Genomic DNA, 24,719 nt, shown 5'->3' on the forward strand with positions numbered 1-24,719 from the left:
CATTGTTAAACATAGGATGATGCAGACTACTCATTGGAAATGAGTATAGTGTCTCATTTAGAATTAAGGCTTTTGGCTGGGTGCAGTGGCTCACGCCAGTGTTTTGGGAGGCCAAGGCGGATGGATCACCTGAGGTCAGGAGTTTGAGACCAGCCTGGGCACATTGTGAAACCCCATCTCTACTAAAAATGCAAAAATTAGCTGGACGTGGTGGTGTGCCCTTGTAGTCCCAGCTACTTGGGAGGCTGAGGCGACAGAATCACTTGAACCTAGGAGGCGGAGGCTGCAGTGAGCTGAGATTGTGCTGCTGCACTTCAGCCTGAGCAACAGAACGAAACTCCATTATCAAAAAAGGAATAAGGCTCTTTAACATAACACTCCTACCTCAGTCCATGTTGATTTATTTTCGCTGATTATTTTTGGTTACTTGATTTTAAGTCCACTCCCCAGCTTGATAGTGATTAGTTCTTTTCACCTAAATCTAAGTTATTTAGCCTAGTATCTGTCATATAAGTTTGAAAAAATGGTAACTTTTTTTTTTTTTGTTAATCTGAGATTCATTGCGGAAACTATTGTAGGGTATCTTTTCATCTATATAAACTTCTTTGCAGGGTTTATTTGGAGTAACCCAAGCCTCACAGCCTGGAGGTCTTTTTGGGACAGCTACAAACACCAGCACTGGGACAGCATTTGGAACAGGAACAGGTCTCTTTGGGCAGACCAATACTGGATTTGGTGCTGTTGGTTCGGTAGGTTTCTGCAGTTGACTGTAATTTGAAGATGTGTGTAGATTTGTTAAAGGAATTTTCTTCTAAGGATCTGACTCTCTTGCAAGTATTTTTATTGGGTATATTACTGCACCAGCCTAATATGATTTGATTTTGAGAACAAAAGGCTATGTGATATAAGATGTAATTTCAGGTTAACTTCAGGTTTGTTTTCAATTAATAAATTCTTTTCTTTTTAAAATTTCTTTGCCTCAGTGCTTATGTGCATCGTACTTCTGATAGCATTGGTTAAATTGTTGAGTCTAAATTCAAGTTCTTTTGCTTTGTTTGAATCAGATGATTTTTAACTCCTAGTTCTTCCCTCTTTTGTAGGTGATAAATTGGCATGATATTTGGGAATGAAATGTTTTTGGGGTTGATCAAGTTGTTGAAATTGTTGAGATACTCATGGAAGAAGCTTTGAACTTGCTGTTGTGAGTCGGTTAAAAAAAGAAAAAAGGGCCAGGTGCGGTGGCTCACGCCTGTAATCCTAGCATTCTGGGTGGCCGAGGCCAGTGGATCACCTGAGGTCAGGAGTTTGAGACCAACCTGGCCAACGTGGTGAAACCCCATCTCTCCTGAAAATACGAAAAAACACTAGCCGGGTGTGGTGGTGGGTGCCTGTAATCCTAGCTACTTGAGATGCTGAGGCAAGAGAATCACTTGAACCCAGGAAGTGGAGGTTGCAGTGACCCAAGATCTCCCCATTACACTCTAGCCTGGGCAACAAGAGCAAAACTCCGTCTTATAAAAAAGGAACACAAAGTCCCTAAAACATATGGTCCTGTTTTCATGGAGGTTGAAATTTCTCTTTTCTTTTTTTAAACTTTGGACAGATAATTGAGGTGAGAAATTGAGAAAATTAGATAATGCTTCAAGACATTCTGATACTTTTGTTGTTGTGGTTGTGGTTGTTTTTGAAACTGAGCCTTATTCTGTTGTCCAGGCTGTACTACAGCGGCATGATCTCGGCTCACTGCAACCTCTCCCTCCCAGGCTCAAGTGATTCTCGTGCCTCAGCCTCCCAAGTAGCTGGGATTATAGGCGTGTGACACCATGCCAGGCTAATTTTTTTTTTTTCTTTTTTTTGGGGACGGAGTCTCGCTGTGTTGCCCAGGCTGTAGTACAGTGGCGCACGATCTCAGCTCACTGCAATCTCTGCCTCCCAGGTTGAAGCAATTCTCTGCCTCAGCCTCCTGAGTAGCTGGGGTTACAGGCATCCGCCACCATGCCCAGCTAATTTTTGTATTTTTAGTAGAGACAGGGTTTCACCATGGTGGCCAGGCTGGTCTTGAACTCCTGACCTCATGACCCACCTGCCTTGGCCTCCCAGAGTGCTAGGATTACAGGCGTGAGCCACCACGCCTGGCCTTAATTTCTGTATTTTTTAGTAGAGGTGGGATTTTGCCATGTTGGCCAGGCTGGTAACTCATGGCCTCAAGTGATCCTCCCACCTTGGCCTTTCAAAGTGCTGGGATTACAGGCGTGAGCTACTGTGCCTGGCTTCCAGTACTTTCTAGTGACAGATTTATTGATGTATAGTTCACATGCCATACAATTTGTCTCTTTAAAGTGTACAGCTAGGTGGTTTTTAGTACATCGACAAAATGTGCAACTATCAGTAGTTTTAGAACATACTCATTATGCCAAAAAGAAATGTCGTAGTCATTGGCAGTCACTCCCGATTTTCCTCTAATCATCTTAAGCCTACTTTCTCTCTATGGATTTGACTATTTTGAACACTTCGTGTAAATGGAATCATAATATATGGTCTTTTGTGATTGGTGTCTTTTACTTAGCATAGCGTTTTCAAGGTTCGTCCATGTTGTAGCATGTTCAAAGTTTTTCTTGTAATGATTTCTTCTGGCATAGTAAATATTTGCTACATTTCTCTTAACAGGTAAAAAGATATTTGATGGCCTTGTTTTTTTTTTTTCTTTGCCTCACTGAAATCCGGTTTCATTGGATTCATTGTGTTTCAGTGGTAATCCTTAGGGGTCACCATTAACTTTTCAGGCCAGAAGCATTCTGTGTTTATATTTTTTGATAGCCTTTATTCATCTTTTTTCTACCTTTTTTATAAATGTTAGGACATCTTTCCCCCACCCCGTACCCAATCCAATATACCTGAGGTAACCTGTATTTAGTTTGGTGTGTGTCTTAATATTATTTTAAATTTTCCTGTATTCTATTCTTTTTAGACCCTGTTTGGCAATAACAAGCTTACTACATTTGGAAGCAGCACAACCAGTGCACCTTCATTTGGTACAACCAGTGGCGGGCTCTTTGGTAACAAACCAACCCTGACTTTAGGAACCAATACAAACACTTCTAATTTTGGTACATATAAAAAGCAGGTTTGGCTCTCTTAAAGTTACACTGACTATACCACACATTATTCTCCTGATTCGTATGATTGGAAATATTTAAAAGTTCTCAGGTAAGCCATAGCTTGATGTGAAGTACAAGAGGGAAAGGTTTAAAGTCCTGGATATGGCTTGAGATAATTAGTAGGCATGTAAATTTGCTTTTCATTTACTTTGGATTACCTCAGCAATAGCTGAGAACCCATAAAGGAAACACATTTGGTTAAGTGACACATTGTGTGAGGCCAGGTTTCAAACCTGTGGTGGTATACAGGAGATATTTGGTTGTTCTTATTTTTGTTGTTGGTTTGTTGTGTGTTTTGTTTTTGCTTTTTGTTTTTTGTTCTGGTTTTTTTTTTTTTTTTTTTTTTTTTGTGGATAACAGGGTCTTTATATCGCCTCAGCCTCCCAAAGTGCTGAGATTACAGGTGTGAGCCACTGCAACTGGCCTGGTTATTCTAAGTGAAAGTCGAAATATGCCAGGTATTGTGGTAAGCACCTGTAGTCCCAGCCATTATGGAGGCTGAGTCAGGTGTATCACCTAGGAGTTCAAGGCTGCAGTGTGCTGTGATCACACTTGTGAATTGCCACTGCATTCCAGCCTAGGCAACATAGTGGAAGCAGGTCTCTAAAAAAATAAAATAAGAAAAATAATATAAGAAAGTTGAAACCTTTCTGATTTGGGGAATTATTCAGTGGTTTATTTTTTACTGTTTCAAAAATTTTGAATGCATGTTCATTGTTGTTAAAAATCTGGAAAATACAGAAAAGATTGAACAATAATTTTAAAAGCCTTAACCTACTGTCTTGGAGATATGCTGGAAAAATTTAAACCAGTTTTATGGAACATGATATTCTTACTATTATTTTATTTTTTGTTTTTTATTTTATTTTGAGGTGTAGTCTCACTGTGTCGCCCAGGCTGGAGTGCAGTGGCATGATCTCGATCTCGGCTCACTGCAACCTCTGCCTCCCGGTTTCAAGCGATTCTCCCGTCTCAGCCTCCCGAGTCACTGAGATTACAGGCACGCACCACTGTGCCTGGCTAATTTTTGTATTTTTAGTAGAGACAAGGTTTCACCATGTTGGCCAGGCTGGTCTGAACTCCTGAATTCAAGTGATCTACCTGCCTTGGCTTCCCAAAGTGCTGGAATTATAGGCGTGAGCCACCATGTCCAGTCAGTATTTTCAATATGTCTTATAACTACCTAATTATGTTTTCAAAATTCAGCATCTGTCAGATCAGATATAGGAAGTTTATTCTGTTTGTCGAGGGAATAGTGGTTCAAATATTTCTTGAGGATTTTGTGTGCCAGAGACATCACTAGGCACTGATAGGTTCTATTTGGGAGATGAGTACAAAGACATGGTTATTTGGTGTAGGTCAGCAGTTAACTCAGTTTTTTAATGGGCCTTTGAACAGTCTTGTAATATACTGGAGAAAGAGATCATATTGAACATCTGTTGGAAGATTAATATGTTTTATCTAACTGTCAACTACATGAGGAAGGCGGATAGGTCATTGATAGGTACCAATTCCTAAATTGATGTGTTTCGTTTCATTTTTATAATCCCTTTTAGTCATTTTGCTCATTTACTACCAGAAATGATTATAGTTCCTATAATTCCTTTTGGTCATACTCTGTTTGAAACAACCATTTTGAGACAGTGGGCTTGGTTACCGTAGATGAGATACTTGGCGTCTGTCTCTCTGTCTCTCTGTCTCTGTCTTTGTCTCTCTTTCTCTTTCTCTCTCTCTCCATCTCTCCCTCCCTCCTTCACTCTTTCTCCCCCCCTCCCCCTCCCCTCCCTCTCTCTCCCCCCTCCTTCCTCTCTCTCTCTCCCCCCCTCCCCCTCCCTCCTCCTCCTCTCTCCCGCTCTCTGCCCCACTCCCCCTCTCCCTCTCTCCGCCTCTTACCTCCCTCCCTTCCTCCCTCCCTCCCAGGCTGTAGTACAGTGGCACAACCTTGGCTCACTGCAACCTCCACCACCTGTGTTTGAGTGATTTTCCTGCCTCAGCCTCCCGAGTAGCTGGGATTACAGGCGCCTGCCACCACACCCAGCTAATTTTTGTATTTAAAGTAGAGATGGGGTTTCACCACATTGGCGAGGCTGGTCTGGAACTCGTAACCTCAGGCGATCCGCCCTCCTCAGCCTCCCAAAGTGCTGGGATTACAGGTGTGAGCCACTGCACCCATCCCTACTTATTTCTTACCTGTAAAATTAAAATGAAAAGATGGTTAAGGGTCAATTAGCGTTTCTCAGCCTTTTCTGTTATCATTTACCCTTCCCCATGGACCCTTTGTAGACTATTTTTTTGTTTTTAAGATTTACCTGTTGTAATGGAACTGTTTTTTCTTTCGTTTGTTTATTTATTTATATTTTTGAGACAGAGTCTCGCTCTGTTGCCCAGGCTGGAGTGCAGTGGCCCGATCTGGGCTCAAGGCGAGCTCCATCTCCTGGGATCACGCCATTCTGCTTCAGCCTCCCAAGTAACTGGGACTACAGGTGCCCACCACCACGCCTGGCTAATTTTTTTTTTAGTATTTTTAGTAGAGACGGGATTTCACCATGTTAGGCAGGATGGTCTCGATCTCCTGACCTCATGATCCACCCGCCTTGGCCTCCTAAAGTGCTGGGATTATAGGTGTGAGCCACCGCACTCGGCCTGTCTTAATCATCTTCTCCCTTCCCCTGATATTTTCATACACACATATACTGTGTATCTGTTTATGTTGTATGACTCTTTGGAGGGCCACAAACTATCATAATCTGTGATATTGTAGTCCCTCAAGAACCAATTTCCACTCCTTTTGAAAATGTGTGTGTTTAATAAAAGCTCTTTTTTTTTTTTGTAACATGCTTCATGTTCAAGATTAAATGCTATTTTTCTTTTTTCCTTTTTCTTTTCTTTCTTCCTTTTTTTTTTTTGAGACGGAATTTCGCTCTTGTTGCCCAGCCTGGAGTGCAGTGGCGTGATCTCAGCTCACTGCAACCTCTGCCTCCTGGGTTCAAGTGATTCTTCTGCCTCAGCCTCCCAAGTAGCTGGGATTACAGGCATGCACCACCACACCCAGCTAATTTTTGTATTTTTAGTAGAAACAGGGTTTTACCATGTTGGCCAGTCTAGTCTTGAACTCCTGACCTCAGGTGATCTGCCTGCCTCAGTCTCCCAAAGTGTTGGGATTACAGGTGTGAACCACCACCACGCTCAGACCTACCTTCCTTCCTTCCTTCCTTCCTTCCTTCCTTCCTTCCTTCCCTCCTTCCCTCCCTCCCTCCCTTCCTTCTTTCCTTCCTTCCTTCCTTCGTCTGTCTGTCTTTCTTTCTTTCTTTCTTTCATTTCTTTCCTTTCTCTTCTTTCCTTCTCTTCTTTCTCCTCTCTTCTCTCTTCTCTTTTCTCACTCTGTCTCCCAGACTAGAGTGTACTGGTGTGATCTCAGCTCACTGCAACCTCCGCCTCCTGGGCGCAAGTGATCCTCCCACCTAAGCCTCCTGAGTAGCTGGGACTACAGGCATGTGATACCACATCTGGCTAATATTTGTATTTTTATAGAGACAGGATTTACCATGTCACCCAGGCTGGCCTCAAACTCCTGAGCTCAGGTGATCCGCCTGCCTTGACCTCACAAAGTGCTGGGATTACAGGCATGAGCCACTGTGCCCGGCCGATAACATTTTTTTTAAAGATATATTTGATGTTAATCTATGTTTGCAGGTTTCTGATTTGCTTAGAGTTTTGTTTTGTTTTTTTTTGGTGTGTGAATATATTTACAGTCATGTTCAGTGATAGGACAGTGAAAGGTGTCATCTTTAGCTGAGTTGCCTTACTAACTTGTGTGCTGAATATGAATTGTCTTTTTAATTGTTATTTTTAAAATTGAATTTTGTAAGTTGATAAACTTGTCTGTGAGAATCGGAGGAAATGTGTGGTATAAACAGTGTAAATTGGGATTTATTTCCCTCCTGTGGGTGTGAGGTAGTTCACGAGTATCTTGTTTTCTGCTGCTTATGGGGCTGTAAGATCCCTTTTGATTAAATTTTTATTCAAAAAGAAAAATCTCCAAGTACATTTTCTATTTTTTCATCAAGGAAAATTGATGATGCTTGAGTAGGCAGCACTCCATTTTTGTGGCATAGCTATTAGAACAATTCAAGAGGAGATTCAATGAATGTCTGAGTCAAATATATAGCAATTAAGTCAGGTTACTTGTTTGGATTTTATTTTATGTATTTATTTTTTTTTTGAGGTGGATTCTCGCTCTGTCACCCAGGCTGGAGTGCAGTGGCATGATTTTGGCTCACTGCAACCATCACCTCCCGAGTTCAAGCAATTCTCTGCCTTAGTCTCCCGAGTAACTGGGATTATAGGCACCCGCCACCACGCCTTGCTAATTTTTGTATTTTTGGTAGATACGGGATTTCACCATCTTGGCCAGGCTGGTCTTGAACTCCTGACCTTGTGATCCACCCCCCCCCCCCCCAGGCCTCCCAAAGTGGTAGGATTACAGGTGTGAGCCACTGTGCCCGGCCTATTTGCTTGGATTTTAAAATGACATGAAATACAATTGTTTTTGAACTTTTACATTCTTAGCTTTTTTCTTGATTTTTTTTTCTTTCAGATAATAATCCAAGTACTGACACGACAAAGTACAATATTAGTGATACTTTTTGGTCTGTTCCAAAATAGTCTCTTTACTGTGTTTGTTATCTTTTTGGACTGGTTTCCCTCTATGATTTTTTTTTTTCTTTTGGAGACGGAGTCTTGCTCCGTTGCCCAGGCTGGAGTGCAGTGGTGTGATCTCAGCTCACTGCAACCCTCTGTCTCCTTGGTTCAAGTGATATTCCTGCCTCAGCCTCCCAAGTCACTGGAATTACAAGTGTGCACCACCACAGCCAGCTATTTTTTTTTTTTTGTAGTGGTAGTAAAGAAGAGGTTTCACATGTTGGCTAGGCTAGTCTTAAACTCCTGATCTCAAGTAATCTACCTGCCTCTGCCTCCCAATGTGTTGGGATTACAGGTGTGAGCCATCGTGCCCAGTACTTTATGACTTTTAAATGACTTCATATGTTTTACAAACAGGGTTTTCTGGCTGGTTATTTTTTTCTCTTAGGAGAAATTAATGACATATTCATTAATTGTTTCATTGATATTTAGTTCCAAAAGGAATAATGAAACTTTGTGAACATAGGTGAACAAAAGAAAGTAATGGCAGCAGTACAGAATAGGATCTTTGTTTGATACCTATGGATTTTTTAAATTTTTTTTTTGAGCTAGTGTCTCACTGTGTCACCTAGGCTGGAGTGCAATGGTGTGATCTCGACTTACTGCAACCTCTGCCTCCTGGATTCAAGTGATTCTCCTGCTTCAGCCTCCCAAGTAGTTAGGATTCTGGGTGTGCACCACCATGCCAGCTAATTTGTGTATTTTTAGTAGAGATGGGGTTTCTCCATGTTGGCCAGACTGGTCTTGAACGTGTAACCTCCAGTGACCCGCCCACCTTGGCCTTCCAAAGTGCTGGGATTACAGTTGCCAGCCACTGTGTCCGGCTAATACCTGTGGATTTTAAAGGGGAATTATAGGATTTTGTCTAAATGGTGGCTCATAGTGAAGGAGACTTCTCATGTGTAATCAGTTACACCTTACTATCCAGGCCTGGTTCATCTGTTCAAAATAAAAGCTACTATAGAGAGTTTTGTAGGTAATTTTTTTCTTAGCAAGGACTTTTAGGTTCAGTTAAAGTGTCTTTGTTGATTGTTTTATTTTTATTTTATTGTATTGCATTTTTTTTAAAACAGAGTCTCACTCTATCCAAGCTGGAGTGCAGTGGCGCGATCTTGGCTCACTGCAACTGCCGTCTCCCGGGTTCAAGTGATTCTCCTGCCTCAGCCTCCCAAGTAGCTGGGATTATAGGCATGCGCCACCATGCCTGGCTAATTTTGTATTTTTTGTAGAGACGGGGTTTCACCATGTTCTCTAGGCTGTTCTTGAACTCCTGACCTCATGATCCGCCCACCTTGGCCTCCCAAAGTATTGGGGTTACAGTTGTGAGCCAGCACGCCTGGCCAATTGTTTTATTTTTTTTAGTACAACTTAGGAGGAGTGAATTTTTCTTCTAAATAAACTTGAATCATGCATTGAAAGCTTTGGGCCTCACAAAAGCAATGTTCCCAAAGCTCAAACACATTCACTTTGCTTGAATATTGATATTATCCTGTATTGAATTGATATTTATTTATTTTATTTACTTATTTTTATTTGTTTTTGAGACAAAGTCCTGCTCTGTCGCCCAGGCTGGAGTGTAGTGGCGCGATCTAGGCTCACTGCAACCTCTCTCTCCTGGGTTCAAATGATTTTCCCACGTCAGCCTCCTGAGTAGCTGGGATTACAGGCACCCACCATCATGCCTGGCTAATTTTTTTTGTATTTTTGTAGAGACGGGGTTTCACCATGTTGGCCAGGCTCCTCTTGAACTCTTGACTTCAGGTGATCCTTCTGCCTCGGCCTCCCAAAGTAGTGGGATTATAGGCGTGAGCCACCATGCCTGGCCTCTGAATTGATATTTCCAGGCTGAAATGTAATTAAGTAAATATGAAGACTTGTTAGCATATGTGAAAATTTTTTTTAAAGTTATCCTACAAGTTAGGAGTCCTAAATATTAACTGAAAGGTTCACAACTTTTAGAGTCAGACTGCTTTGTGTTAAACTCCCTTATAGAGGAAATTGAGAGTTATGTTAAAAGTACAGTCCACTCATTCTTTTGTTTTCCTAGGTTTTGGCACAAATACCAGTGGGAATAGTATTTTTGGAAGTAAACCAGCACCTGGGACTCTTGGAACTGGTCTTGGTGCAGGATTTGGAACAGGTAAGAAACTGCTACCATGAGATCTAGGAAGTGACACAACTTGACTTTCTGGTTTCTGGAACATGAGAGATCTATTTGATTATATTACTGGAATTAAGAAGTCTACCTTTTCATTTTTCTAGTTGGGTTTATAAAACATGCCCAGCAGTTATGCTTTACCAGGCTTTAAAATATTGGCACATTTGTCTTAGAAGCAGTATGCTCCCTTTTCTACAGAGTGTCCTCTGATAGTCCTGGTCTATTTGAGATTTTTAGTATTTAATATGAGAATTGTCATGAGGACATTAACTTTCAGTTTCCCCATGTTACTTTTCTAACAGAGATTTGAGACCTTAAACTGTTTATCAAAGTAAGCCCTAATAGAAAGGCAGAGCAATAAAAGCACGTGCTGATGTAATTCTCCTTTGCAAGGAGAATTTCATTTAGTTCGATTGTCATATAGACCAGTGTCACCCCTTTTCCCTGATCCCTACTGTTAACAGCTATTTTTCAGTGCCTTTGAAGATACCCACCCTTCTACCTGCCCAGTTGTTTTTAAACAGTTGGAGGGTGATGATGATCATAAGATATATAAATGTTTTCGCATGTACAGTAAAACGAGGTTGTTTAATTAAACAGTTTAGCCTACTCTTTCATTTCATTTGCCTGCAGGTGTGGTCAGTTAGTGTTAAACCATTTCCATAGTCTCTGCTTCCACTGTCCAGTTAATCTGTTTTTTTCCCTTGTATCATCTGAGCATTCATCTGTCATTTCCTTCTTTTTTTTGTTTTTTGTTTTTTGTTTTGGAGACGGAGTCTTGCTCTGTTGTTCAGGCTGGAGTGCAGTGGTGCAATCGCAGTTCACTGCAACCTCCGCCTCCCAGGTTGAAGCAATTCTCCTCCCTCAGCCTTCCTAGTAGCTGGGATTACAGGTGTACACCACCATGCTTGGCTAATCATTGTATTTTTAGTAAAGATGGGGTTTCACTATGTTGGTCAGGCTGCTCTTGAACTCCTGATCTCAGGTGGTCCTCCCTCCTCGGCCTCCAAAGTGCTGGGATTACAGGTGCAAGCCACTGTACCTGGCTGTCATTTCCTTCTTAATGGAACCTCATTTTGTACTATGAGCTGCTTTTGTGGTTTTTATTTTTATTTTTTTCAATTTTCCTTTTTTTTTTTTTTTTTTCAGATGGAGTCTTGCTCCGTCCCCCAGGCTGGAGTGCAGTGGCGTAATCTCGGCTCACTGCAACCTCCACCTCCCGAATAGCTGGGACTACAGTCGCACGCCACCACGCCCAGCTAATTTTTGTATTTTTAGTAGGGACAGGGTTTCACTGTGTTGGCCAGGCTGGTCTTGAACTCCTGAGTTCGTGATCCTCCCGCTTCAGCCTCCCTAAGTCCTGGGATTACAGGCATGAGCCACTGCGCCCAGCCTTCAGTTTTCTTTTTAAGATTAAAGGTGTTTTGTTTTGAGACAGGTTCTTGCTCTGTTGCCCAGGCTGGAGTGCATTGGCATGATCACAGTTCACTGCAGCCTCTACCTCCTGGGCTCAAACCATCCTGCCACCTCAGCCTCCCTAGTAATTGGGACAACAGATGCAAGCCACCATGCTCAGCTAATTTTTTAATATTTTGGAGAGATGAGGTTGGCCTGTTTTGCCCAGTCTGGTCTCGAACCCCTGGGCTGAAGCCATCCTCCTGCCTTGAGCTCTTAAAGTGCTGGGAATACAGGCATGAGTCAGTGCTCCCTGCTTAAGATAAAAGATGTAAGTGCTGGTAAAAAGTTTTTTTTTTTTTTTTTTTGAGACGGAGTCTCGCTCTGTGGCCCAGGCTGGAGTGCAGTGGCCAGATCTCAGCTCACTGCAAGCTCCGCCTCCCGGGTTCACGCCATTCTCCTGCCTCAGCCTCCCGAGTAGCTGGGACTACAGGCGCCCGCCACCTTGCCCGGCTAGTTTTTTTTGTGTGTTTTTTTAGTAGAGACGGGGTTTCACCATGTTAGCCAGGATGGTCTCGATCTCCTGACCTTGTGATCCGCCCGCCTCGGCCTCCCAAAGTGCTGGGATTACAGGCTTGAGCCACCGCGCCCAGCCTGGTAAAAAGTTTTTAACAATTCAGAAGTTTCATGAAAAGCCCCGTGTTTTTCAACTGTGAAGTAATTAGGTTTGTTGGGCATGTATCTTGTCAGACCCCTTTCTATGCATTTTTCGGACATGTTTACACACACACACACGTCTGTACATACATGTCTTTTATATTTAGGGGTTAGGATTATATTCTTGTTTGTTTTTTGAGACGGAGTTTCGCTCTTGTTCCCCAGGCTGGAGTGCAGTGGTGCGATCTTGGCTCACCACAACCTCCGCCTCCCGGGTTCAAGCGATTCTCCTGCCTCAGCCTCCCGAGTAGCTGGGATTATAGGCATGTGCCTCCACGCCCAGCTAATTTTGTATTTTTAGTAGAGACGGGGTTTCTCCATGTTGGTCAGGCTGGTCTCAAACTCCCGACCTCAGGTGATCCCCCTGCCTTGGCCTCCCAAAGTGTTGGGATTACAGGTTTGAGCCACCTTGCCCAGCCTAGAATTATATTTTTAAATGGAAACTATACCCTGTATGAGTGACTTTTAAGCCAAAGGCTGAGATGCATTGTTGGTTATAATTAATATAGTTGCCTGCAATCAGCTTTTTAAGAAAATGAAGTAGAATTAAAAATCAGTAGGCTGGGCCTAATGGGTTACGCTTGTAATCCCAGCACTTTGGGAGGCCTAGGCAGGATTGCTTGAGGTCAGGAGTTTAACATCATCTTGAGCAACATAGTTAGATGCTATTAAAAAAATAAATAAATAAAATAGATATGCATGGTGACATATGCCTATAGTCCTAGCTACTCAAGCAGCTGAATGAGATGTGCTGTGGGAGGATCACTCAAGTCTGGGAGGTAGATGCTGCAGTGGGTTATGATCGTACCACTGCACTCCAGCCTGGGTAACAGAATGAGACTCTCTTTAAAAAAAAAAATCGGCTGGGCGCGGTGGCTCAAGCCTGTAATCCCAGCACTTTGGGAGGCCGAGACGGGCAGATCACGAGGTCAGGAGATCGAGACCATCCTGGCTAACACGGTGAAACCCCGTCTCTACTAAAAATACAAAAACTAGCCGGGCGAGGTGGCGGGCGCCTGTAGTCCCAGCTACTCGGGAGGCTGAGGCAGGAGAATGGCGTGAACCCGGGAGGCGGAGCTTGCAGTGAGCTGAGATCCGGCCACTGCACTCCAGTCCGGGCGACAGAGCGAAACTCCACCTCAAAAAAAAAAAAAAAAATCATTTGAAATATTAAGGTTAATATTATTTTATGAAACTTTGTTTCAATTGTGTTTATGTGTTTTGGATCTCAGTGTTTTTCATAGCATGTGCTGTAGTCGAAAATGTTTGAAAGCACTGTCTTACATGGTGTTCTGTGACTTGTATTTTCATTTCACATAATACCAGTTTTTCTTTTGGTCAGTACATACAGATCAATCTCATTTTTAAAAACCCTATTTAGAGCTGGATGAGGTGGCTCATGCTTGTAATCCCAGGTCTTTGGGAGGCTGAGGTGGGTGGATTGCTTGGGTAACATAAGGAGACCCTGTCTGTACTAAAAATGCAAAAAGTTAGCTGGGCTTGGTGGCTTGTGCCTGTAGTCCGAGCTAGTCGGGAGGCTGAGGTGGGAGAATCACCTGAGCTTTGGAAGTCAAGACTGTAGTGAGCAGTGATCATTCCACTGCTCTCCACACAGGTTGATGGGAATGAGACTTTTTTCTCATTCCCCCCAAAATTTTTTAGTATTCCATTAAATACAGTTTACACACATCATACATATACCTTTACTTATTTAACATTTCATCTATTGATGGACATTTGAGTTATTTGATAATGCTGGCAAAGCCCTCAGTGAAGATTTTTTGTTACATAAATTTCCACGTGTTAGTTTATTGTAGGATTGCTACATCAACTTGGAATTGCAGTGTTGGAAGATACGCATATTTCAGATTTTGGTTGGATTTGCTAATTTGCCTTTCAAAAATAATACCAGTTTGTGTTGCTCACATTATATAAAATGTCCATTTTTCTGTATTTTCCATATTGTTGGGCTTTTTTGTCTTTGCATACATGATAATAGAAATTGGTGAATTCCAATTTGTACTTCACTGATTACTGGCAAAGGTGAATATCTTTGTTTTTTTATTTGCCATTTAAGTCAGTTCTCTGTTCAAAGTATTGGATTACTGTTTCTTTTTTTCTGCATCTACTACTAACTTGAGATTCTTGTTAATTTGCATTTTATTTGTTTGTTTGTTTATTTATTTTGAAACTGAGTTTCTCTCGTTGCCCAGGCTGGAGTACAGTGGTGTGATCTCAGCTCACAGCAACCTCCACCTCCCAGGTTCAAGTGATTCTCCTGCCTCAGCCTCCTAAGTAGCTGGGATTATAGGCATGCGCCACTGCACCTGGCTCATTTTGCATTTTTTTAGTTAGAGATGGGGTTTCACCATGTTGGTCAGGCTGGTCTCGAACTCCTGGCCTTAAGTGATCCACCAGCCTCAGCCTCCCAAAGTGCTGGGATTACAGGCGTGAGCCACCGTGCCTGGCCTCTTAATTTATTTTTAAGGATGCTTTGGGTATTGTGGATATTAACTCTTTTTGGTTATATAATAGGTGTTTTTTTTTGTTTGTTTTTTTGTTTTTTGTTTTTTGTTTTTGAGGCGGAGTCTCGCTCTGTCACCCAGGCTGGAGTGCAGTGGAGGCTGGAGTCCAGATCTCAGCTCACTGCAAGCTCCGCCTCCCGGGTTCACGCCATTCTCCTGCCTCAGCCTCCCGAGTAGCTGGGACTACAGGCGCCGCCACCTCGCCCAGCTAGCTTTTTGTATTTTTAGTAGAGACGGGGTTTCACCGTGTTAGCCAGAGATGGTCTTGATCTCCTGACCTCGTGATCCGCCCGACTCGGCCTCCCAAAGTGCTGGGATTACAGGCTTGAGCCACCGCGCCCGGCTGATGTTTTTTTTTTTAATGAAAATTCCCCATTATACCCCAGAAAGAATTTCGTTTGAGCTTTTCAACTTACCCAATTTCTGTCACATAAATTTTGCAAGAAATTAAAACTTAAAAGCTCTCATTTCGTTGTACCGTGTGATCCCTAAACATATGCAGAATATATCAGTTGAAATCAAATGTTTTCTTCCAACCCTGTAGGAAAGAATAGCTTTGGTACGGGCAAATTAAGGAAGGCTTTTCTTTTCTTTTCTTGTTTGCTCAAATTCAAATTAAGGAAGGCTTTTCTTTTTTTAAAATATTTTTTGTAATTTTAGTAGAGACGGAATTTTACCATGTTGGCCAGGCTAGTCTTGAACTACTGACCTCAGGTGATCCGCCTGCCTCAGCCTCCCAGAGTGCTGGGATTAGAGGTTTGAGCCACTGCACTGGGCCACAGTTGTTTTGTGATTTTTTTTTTTTTTTAATTGTTATACTTTATGTTCTAGGTTACATGTGCACAATGTGCAGGTTTCTTATATATGTATACATGTGCCATGTTGGTGTGCTGCACCCATTAAGTCATCATTTACATTAGGTATATCTCCTAATGCTATCCCAACCCCCCTGCCCACCGCAAGTTTTATTTTATTTTTTTCCGAGATGGACTCTTGGTCTGTTGCCTAGGCTGGAGTGCAGTGGCGTGATCTTGGCTCACTGCAACCTCTGCCTCCTGGGTTCAAGCAATTCTTCTGCCTCAGCCTAATTTTTGTATTTTTAGTAGAAATGGAGTTTCACCATTTTGGCCATGCTAGTCTGGAACTCTTGACCTCGTGATACCCCTGCTTTAGCCTCCCAAAGTACTGGGATTACAGTCTTGAGCCACTGCACCCAGCCACAAGTTTTATTTTTATGTGATCAGAATTACTTTCTCTTTGACTCCTGAATCTTGTAGGTTTTGATTAGCAATGTCTTCCCCCATATTCCAAGACTCTGTAACTCCTTTTCTGATGCTTTTGTCTCATATTCCACAATAATGTAATATCCTAACATTTTATTTTAATATACTCTGTTTTCCTCCGACAGTTCTCTCTCACAACAAACTGCATTTGTGTTGCTGTTGTATATTCCTTATACATGTCTCTCCTATAAACTAAAAGATGAATACAATCAATTAAGAATTTTACACCCACAACCTTAGCAGCAGTGTATCATGTAGGGAAATGAGAATTGTGAGTCACCAGGCACACACACTGTTGCAATTCCCTAATTATCACATCTGCTGAAGCAGGCCCTTGGCTTTGAGAGGAACATTTCCTGAGACTTGCATATAAACACCCACATTCCTGAACTCTGCATTTCATGGTTTAACAAACACCCACATTCCTGAACTCTGCATTTCATGGTTTAACAAACACCCACATTCCTGAACTCTGCATTTCATTGTATAACAGGTAGACTAGCGCTGTAGCTTTCGGCTCTATTTTTGGGAGGCATTAGCTAAATGGGTGTTTATCTGCAGCTTCTTATTTTCAGTGATGGAGATTCAAACTCAAGCCTCCTGTAACATGGGCATTTGGGTACTTAATGATTAGTTGATATACAAATGTTAAATGTACAGATACATAAGATTTTTTTGTATGCTTAGATTTAAGAAACCAATCTTAGTATAAAACGTTTTATACTGTCCCTTGGCATGTGATTTTCTCCTGCACTATGTGTTCAGACTAAGAAACATCCATTAACTCATGGACATAATCATTTCTTGTTTTATAGTGATATTAACTATCATTAACACTATCAATTGCACACCATTGCCTTGGTTACTTATTAATAATAATAAACCTTCGTTCTACAGGTTTTCCTTGAAGTAATGGCTACATATAGTAAGGTTGATTGTAATACTAAGAGACACATAGAAAAATCTTTCTGATGCTAATAGATGCCTTAGATCAATTTAATAAATTCTAACAATTTTGGAATGTCTCAAAAGGAAAATAACCATTTTCAATTTTTTCTTGATTTTCTGTGGAGTTTCTAAGGCCGCTGTTACCATTTTGCCCCCCCATATAGCTTGTTTATAACTGCTACAGCTAATTATAAATATAGCACATTTTTCCTATCTTGACAAATTACCAAAACTTTATTATATCACACAACATCGCACTCAGAATGTCTCTCATATTCTGGACCATTCGTTCTTTCATTAAACAAAAAGCCGTTTGTGCATAAAACAAGGCAAATCTGGATAAAAATACCTATTTTTCCATTGATAAATTGCAATAGTCAGTAGTCATTTTATGATAATTCCTTTACAGACAACCCAAACCTCACAGTGCCTTGTTGTTGTTTTTTTTTTTTTTTTTTTTTGAGATGGAGTTTTGCTCTTGTTGCCCAGGCTGGAGTGCAATGGCGTGATCTCGGCTCCCTGCAACCTCTGCCACCTGGGTTCAAGCGATTCTCCTGCTTCAGCCTTCCCGAGTAGCTGGGATTACAGGCATGTGCCGCCACGCCCGGCTAATTTTGTATTTTTAGTAGAGACAAGGTTTCTCCATGTTTGTCAAGCTGGTCTCGAACTCCTGACCTTAGGTGATCTGCCCTGCTTGGCTTCCCAAAGTGCTAGGATTTACAGGCGTGAGCCACCGCGCCTGGCCCACAGGCCAGGATTTTTTTTTTCTTCTGTGGATTATTGAAATACAGTACAGTGGATTTTTTTTTTTTTTTATTCTGTGGATTATTGAAATACAGTACAGTGATTTTAGACTGATTCATGGGTCATCATCCAGGGATGCTGTAAAGGTGAGGGCAATACACATTTAGAGTAGAATTTTTCATCTATTTTATATATTTGAGTTTCACCTAAGTTTTTGTTTGGAGGCAAGGAGGTATTAGACTACCAGAAAATAAAAAATTCTGTAATTGGTGCTGTAAACTATTTCCTTTGATGAAGTAATACAATTTTAGTATTTCTTGGAGCTTACGTTAATTACTAATGGTTTAGAACTTTAAAAGAAGTCTTATTCTTTGTCCCAAAGCTGTCCTTTTTAAGGTAAAATATTGTTATTGCTGCAATGTTGTCTTTTTTTTTATTTTTGAGACTGAGTTTCACTCTTTTTGCCCAGGCTGGAGGGCAATGGTGTGATCTCGGCTCACCACAACCTCCGCCTCCTGGGTTCAAGTGATGCTCCTGCCTCAGCCTCCCAAGTAGTTGGGATTACAGGCATGCGCTGCCACACCCAGCTAATTTTTGTATTTTTAGTAGAGACGAGGTTTCTCCATGTTGGTCAGGCTGGTCTTCAACTCCTGACTTCAGGTGATCCACCCGCCTCGGCCTCCCAAAGTGTGGGATTACAGGTGTGAGGCACTGTGCCCGGCCCTGTTGTCTTATTTTTAATGAGGTTGGACAGTCAGAGTAATTTGTTCAGTAGTCATCCTTACTAATTTATATTGTGTGGATTGTCTTGGTATAAACTTCCTGTTCTTTTTTGATTGTGATCTCAAAGCAGTTGCCATACAATATTTTTGACCTGCAAGTATTATATCTTTAAAGTGATTTTCCTGGTAAATGATACTTGTTTCAAGATGCAGTTGATATGTTAAAAACAACTTCAGAAGCCATGCGTAGTGATGCATGCCTGTAGTCCCAGCTACTCTGGAGGCGAAGGTGGGAGGATTACTGGCGCCCAGGACTCAGCCTGGGTGACATAATGAGATCCTGTCTCTCTTTCTCTTTTTTTTAAAAGGACCTTTAAATCTTATAAATTGCCAATAATTTTGGGGAAACATGTTGGGAAATTGAGTGGATTTTTTTTTTTAATGCCAGTAACTTGTATTCACCATATTCTCCTCTATTTTACACTTCTAAAATCACCGCTGACAACAAGGATTCCCTAAGCAAAATTTAGCAATACAAGTTTCTGCAATGGGTTTCCCTCTGGTGAAAATGAGTTCTTAGTCCAACCACTCTGGTTCGTGCTGAAATTTGAGTCTGTTTAGTAACCTCACCAGGAGACGCTGAGCTTTTTGTAAAACAAGTTTGTCTAGATAAAGCAGTTTTCATGAGATAGTATAATTGAAAGTGTTACGTTGTATTAGTGAAAGACAATATGTTGGATTTAGTTTTCTGTAGTTCAGTCTGTAAGAAAGATGGACATGATTGTGTTGAGTATTTTGATTTGCAAGTACTGAATTTTAAGAATAATTTTTAAAAATTCTTTGGAAGGCCGGGCGCGGTGGCTCAAGCCTGTAATCCCAGCACTTTGGGAGGCCGAGACGGGCGGATCACGAGGTCAGGAGATCGAGACCATCCTGGCTAATACGGTGAAACCCCGTCTCTACTAAAAATACAAAAACTAGCCGGGCGAGGTGGCGGGCGCCTGTAGTCCCAGCTACTCGGGAGGCTGAGGCAGGAGAATGGCGTAAACCTGGGAGACGGAGCTTGCAGTGAGCTGAGATCCGGCCACTGCACTCCAGTCCGGGCGACAGAGCGAGACTCCGCCTCAAAAAAAAAAAAAAAAAAAAAAAAAATTCTTTGGAAATCTGTTCTGCTATAGAGTGGCAGGCAGTTAAGAGGCCTGGTTGTCAAGTACACCTAGGTTTGAACCCCATTTCTATCATTTATAACATTGTCGCATCGTGCTAATTACTAAACCCTAAGTTTTCTCCTCTGTTAAATGGGAATAATAGTTTCTACATCAGACATACCAGCTAATTTTGGTGAGCATATAGTATGTACCTGATCTCTTCTAAATGCTTTATGAATGTTTATTCATTTTAATTTTAGGATAAATGTCTAAGCTATATGTTACTTCATGTTATAGTTGAGGAAATTGAAGCACAGAGAGATTTGAGTATTTTACCTATGATGTGTATAACGTACTGACCCAGTGCTTGACCTGAAGTAGCACTTACCATATTCACCCCTTTGTTGAAATGAGTGGTCATTATGAAGTTTCCAAATGTATTATATTTTTAAGTAACTGACCTCTGGCACAACACTGAAAGAATCTTCTGTGGTGCTTTTTTCTTTCCTCTTGTCTCCGTAGCTCTTGGTGCTGGACAGGCATCTTTGTTTGGGAACAACCAACCTAAGATTGGAGGGCCTCTTGGTACAGGAGCCTTTGGGGCCCCTGGATTTAATACTACAACAGCCACTTTGGGCTTTGGAGCCCCCCAGGCCCCAGTAGGTAAGTGTCAGTCACTTTAGAAGGCTTTTCTTAATTTTTTGCTAATACTTGCTGACCTGATTTTCCATCCTACCCCGTCCTATTCCTAGCAAGGCATTACATACATGCATGTCATTAAACAATTGTGTAATAAAGAAGGGCTTATTAATAGATCCTGGCCTACTCTGCTTTCCCTGCTCCTAGGCCTCCTCTCTCAAAGAAACCACTTTGTTAGCTCTTTTTAATTCGTCTGATATATAATTTAATTAATATCTAAATGTGCTTATATTGCTGTGTTTTGGTTTATTAAATCTAAGTAAATTTAACCTGTTATGGTAAATGAGAATTTAGCTCATGTATCACCTCTACTTTATTTACTTTTTCTAATATAATTATGTTTACTAAATTTACTATATTTCGTAAATTTAGTTTTAGCTATTGAAGTGTTTTTCTTTCTTTTATTTTTTTGAAAAGGAATCTCGCACTGTTGCCCAAGCTGGCGTGCAGTGGCGTGATCTCAGCTCACTGCAGCCTCCACCTCCTGGGTTCAAGTGATTCTTCTGCCTCAGCTTCCCAAGTAGCTGGGATTACAGGTGCACACCACCACGCCCAGCTAATTTTTTTTTTTGTATCTTGAGCAGAGATGGGGTTTCACCATGTTGGCCAGGCTGGTCTCGAATTCCTGACCTCGTGATCCACCCACCTTGGCCTCCCAATGTGCTAGGATTACAGTTGTAAGCCACCGCGCCCAGCCTGAGGTGTTTTTCATACTTCATTCATTTGAATACTCCTTCCGAACTTTGGAAGTGTCCACTTACCACTTTATTATTTATTTTGAACTTAAGGAAATTAACTTACTTTTTTTTTTTTTTTTTTTTTGAGATGGAGTTTTGCTCTGTCGCCCAGGCTGGAGTGCAGTGGCTCGATCTGGGCTCACTGCAAGCTCCACCTCCTGGATTCACGCCATTCTCCTGCCTCAGCCTCTTGAGTAGCTGGGACTACAGGCACCCGCCACGCCACTATGCCCAGCTAATTTTTTTGTATTTTTAATAGAGACAGGATTTCACCATGTTAGCCAGGATGGTCTCCATCTCCTGACCTTGTGATCCGCCCACCTCGGCCTCCCAAAGTGCTGGGATTACAGGCATGAGCCACTGCGCCTGGCCGAAATTAACTTACTTTTTAATTTAAATAGCTTTTTAAGGAAAATTATGGGCTGGACACGGTGGCTCACGCCTGTAATCCCAACACTTTGGGAGGCCGAGGCGGGCAGATCACGAGGTCAGGAGTTTGAGACCAGCCTGACAACATGGTGAAATCTCGTATCTACTAAAAATTCAAAAATTAACCGGATATGGTGGTGCCTGCCTGTAATCCCAGATACTCAGGAGGCTGAGACAGGAGAATCGCTTGAACCCGGGAGGTGGAGGTTGCAGTGAGCCGAGATCGCACCACTACATTCCAGCCTGCGTGATAGAGTGGGAGTCCATCTCAACAAGAAGAAAAAGGGAAAGAAAATGATGTTCCATAGGAAGTGAAAAACTGGTTGTCATCTGTCATAGAGTAACTGAGATAAATAGAATAGATAGATGTTTCTGTACCACTAAATTATCTCCCATACTATCATGATACATGTGTCACGTTTTGAGACACCTTTGCAAATTTAAGCTACATACTTACATATTTTTCCTATTCTGTCAAAAAGGTGCTAGTGTTTCTTGAGTCTTCTTTGTCAAATGAGGATATTAGTACCCTTCCCTATGCTTTTATTACCCTTACTTGTTTTCTCATCTTTTTTTTTTTTTTGGAGACAGAGTCTTTCTCTGTTCCCTAGGCTGCAGTGCAGTTATATAATCTCGGCTCACTGCAACCTCTGCCTCCCAGGTTCAAGCAATTCTCCTGCCTCAGCTTCCTGAATAGCTGGGATTACAGGTGCCTGCCACCAATCTTTAATGCTTGGTAGTCCTTTCATTCCTATTTAAGATTAAAAATAGGCTGGACACGGTGGCTCATGACTGTAATCCCAGCGCTTTGGGAGGCTGAGGTGGGCGGATTGCTTGAGGTCAAGTGTTTGAGACCAGCCGGCCAACATGGTAAAACCCCATGTCAACCACAAATAGAAAAACTGGCTGGGCATGGTGGCACATGCCTGTAATCTCAGCTGCTCTGGAGGCTGAGGCGGGAGAATCACTTGAACCTGGAAGGCGGAAGTTGCACTAAGCTGACATCATGCCACTACACTCCAGCCTGGGCGACAGTGTGAAACTCTGTCTACAAAAAAAAAAAATTTATATATATATATATATATATATTTATATTTATATTTAAAAGGTCACTGGCAACTTTTTGTATGTGAGTAGAGCTCGTTTACCAGTAGGTTTTACTTTAGAGTGAGTAATCTAGAAACCAACTATGATCAGACAGAGGGTCCTCTAAATGTTAGAATGTCAAATTCTTAGCTCTGGGATGATACCAGTAACCTCAGTAGTTGCCCTTCTCCTTTTTATGTGTTTACTTAGAGAGAGGCCTGCTTTGACCTGTGTATTGAGCACCAGTGATTAGGAGGATGGCAATATGTAGTTTTCTATATAAACTTCATTTATCTTTTTTTTTGAAAGAGTCTTGCTCTCTGTCCCAGACTGAAGTGTAGTGGTGTGATCTCGATCTTGGCTCACTGTAACCTTCGCCTCCCAGGTTCAATTGATTCTGTTTCCTCAGCCTCCTGAGTAGCTGGGATTGCAGGCCCATGTCATCATGCCTGGCTATTTTTTGTATTTTCAGTAGAGATTGGGTTTCACCATCTTGTCTACGCTGGTCTTGAACTCCTGACCTCCAGCAGTCCTCTCGCCTCAGCCTCCCAAAGTGCTGGGATTACAGGTGTGAGCCACCGCGTCTGGCTTAGACTTTCCATTAATTCTTTCCTCTTCCTGGTTTCAATTCTGCTTCATCAAACATGGTATTCCCAAGTCCCTAGACATCTGGGATTCTCCAAGGTAGATATGCGTCATTTGATCATACTGGTAGACCCTTGGACAATATGAGGGTTAGGGGTGCTGACCCACACACAGTTGAAAATTTGCAAATAATCTTTGATTCCCAGGCTTTACTGACAGCATAAACAGTTAATACACATTATGTATATTATATATAGTATGTACTATATTCTTACTATAAAGTAAGCTAAAGAAAGAATATATTATTAAGAAAATCATGAGGGGGAGGAAGGGGTTGGTCTTGCTCTCTCAGGGGATGGCAGAGGAGGAAATCCACACATAAGTGGATCAACACAGTTCAAACTTGTGTTGTTCAAGGGTCAGCTGTAATTGCTATTGAGTGTACTCTAAACTATAGGTTTCTGTATCCTGCTTGATCAGTCCTCTGTCCACATCTTTCCCCTAGAAATTTGTCAGATTTTCTCATGTGTTCATTTGCCACCTTCCCATTGTCTGTCATTATGGGTTTATTTTATATATATACATTTCAATATTTTTTAGCCATAGATTTTAATAAGGTCTTTGGAGAGAGAGGAGGTGACTTCGAGTTTTCATTGATCTCTGTGCGAACTTTATACTTAGCTTTATCTTTAAAAATAGGCTGGGCGCGGTGCCTCACGCCTGTAATCCCAGCACTTTGGGAGGCCAAGGTGGGTGGAGCACCTGAGGTCAGGAGTTTGACCAGCCTGGCCAACATGGTGAAACCCCATCTCTACTAAAAATACAAAAATTAGCCTGGCGTGGTGGCAGGCACCTGTAATCCCAGCTACTTGAAAGGCCGAGGCAGGAGAATTGCCTTATCCAGGAGACGGAGGTTGCAGTGAGCTGAGATTGCGCCACTGCACTCCAGCCAGGGTGACACAGTGAGACTCCGTCTCAAAAAAATAATAATAATTATGTTTTAATTTTATTTTTTTCTCATTTTTCATTGGTCTTAGTAGAAGGAGGTAGTATAAATTATTGTTAATAATGCCATTTTTACTTATATAGCTTTTTGACTAGTTTTTAATAATCCATCTCTTTTTCCAAAGTTCCTGACACAATAATTTAGTTAGTATTAAAGTTGTGTGTCTTAACATTACTGCCCATTTAAAGGTAATTGTATTTACTTTTAGAATGTACATCTTTGTACCACGGAATCTTAATTGAAAGTACTTTAGAACTATGTGAGTCGAGCTTGTCTTAAAAAAACCTCAGGTATGGTGGCTTCCTTACAGGCGGTACAGTCTGTTGTTCTGTTCTGGTTGTTTAGAAACCAAATCCTGCCTCCATAGAGTTTCCACCCAGTGGTTCTACTTTTATTTCGTAAAGCTAAACAAAACCAGTCTAGTATAATTTATTTTCTTTCTTTCTTTCTTTTTTTTTTTTTTTGAGAGGAGTCTCACTCTGTCACCCAGGCTGGAGTGCAGTGGCACAATCTTGGCTCACTGCAGCCTCCACCTCCGGGTTCAGGCAATTCTCCTGTCTCAGCCTCCTGAGTAGCTGGGACTACAGGTACGTGTCACCATGCCCGGCTAATTCTTGTATTTTTAGTGGAGATCCCATTTGCCCAGGCTATTCATGAACTCCTGACCTGAAGTAATCT

General features: G+C 41.7%; 1 protein-coding gene across 5 annotated transcripts in view; it reads left to right on the forward strand.

Annotated features, from left to right (window-relative positions):
- Positions 1-24,719, forward strand: part of NUP98 (nucleoporin 98 and 96 precursor) — a 135,793-nt gene that overhangs the window by 38,172 nt on the left and 72,902 nt on the right. The window contains exons 9-12 of one of the 5 annotated variants that reach the window (XM_033205665.1): positions 612-749; positions 2,969-3,032; positions 9,907-9,999; positions 20,022-20,162. In XM_033205665.1, coding sequence (XP_033061556.1) covers positions 612-749; positions 2,969-3,032; positions 9,907-9,999; positions 20,022-20,162 — 436 coding nt within the window. Of the gene's footprint in view, positions 1-611; positions 750-2,968; positions 3,108-9,906; positions 10,000-20,021; positions 20,163-24,719 lie in introns of all 5 variants that reach the window. The other 4 variants (XM_033205663.1, XM_033205664.1, XM_033205666.1 and 1 more) reach the window with 4 other exon arrangements.

The sequence above is a fragment of the Trachypithecus francoisi genome, unplaced genomic scaffold (genome assembly GCF_009764315.1).
Source record: "Trachypithecus francoisi isolate TF-2019V2 unplaced genomic scaffold, Tfra_2.0 Lachesis_group8, whole genome shotgun sequence".
NCBI lineage: Eukaryota > Metazoa > Chordata > Mammalia > Primates > Cercopithecidae > Trachypithecus > Trachypithecus francoisi.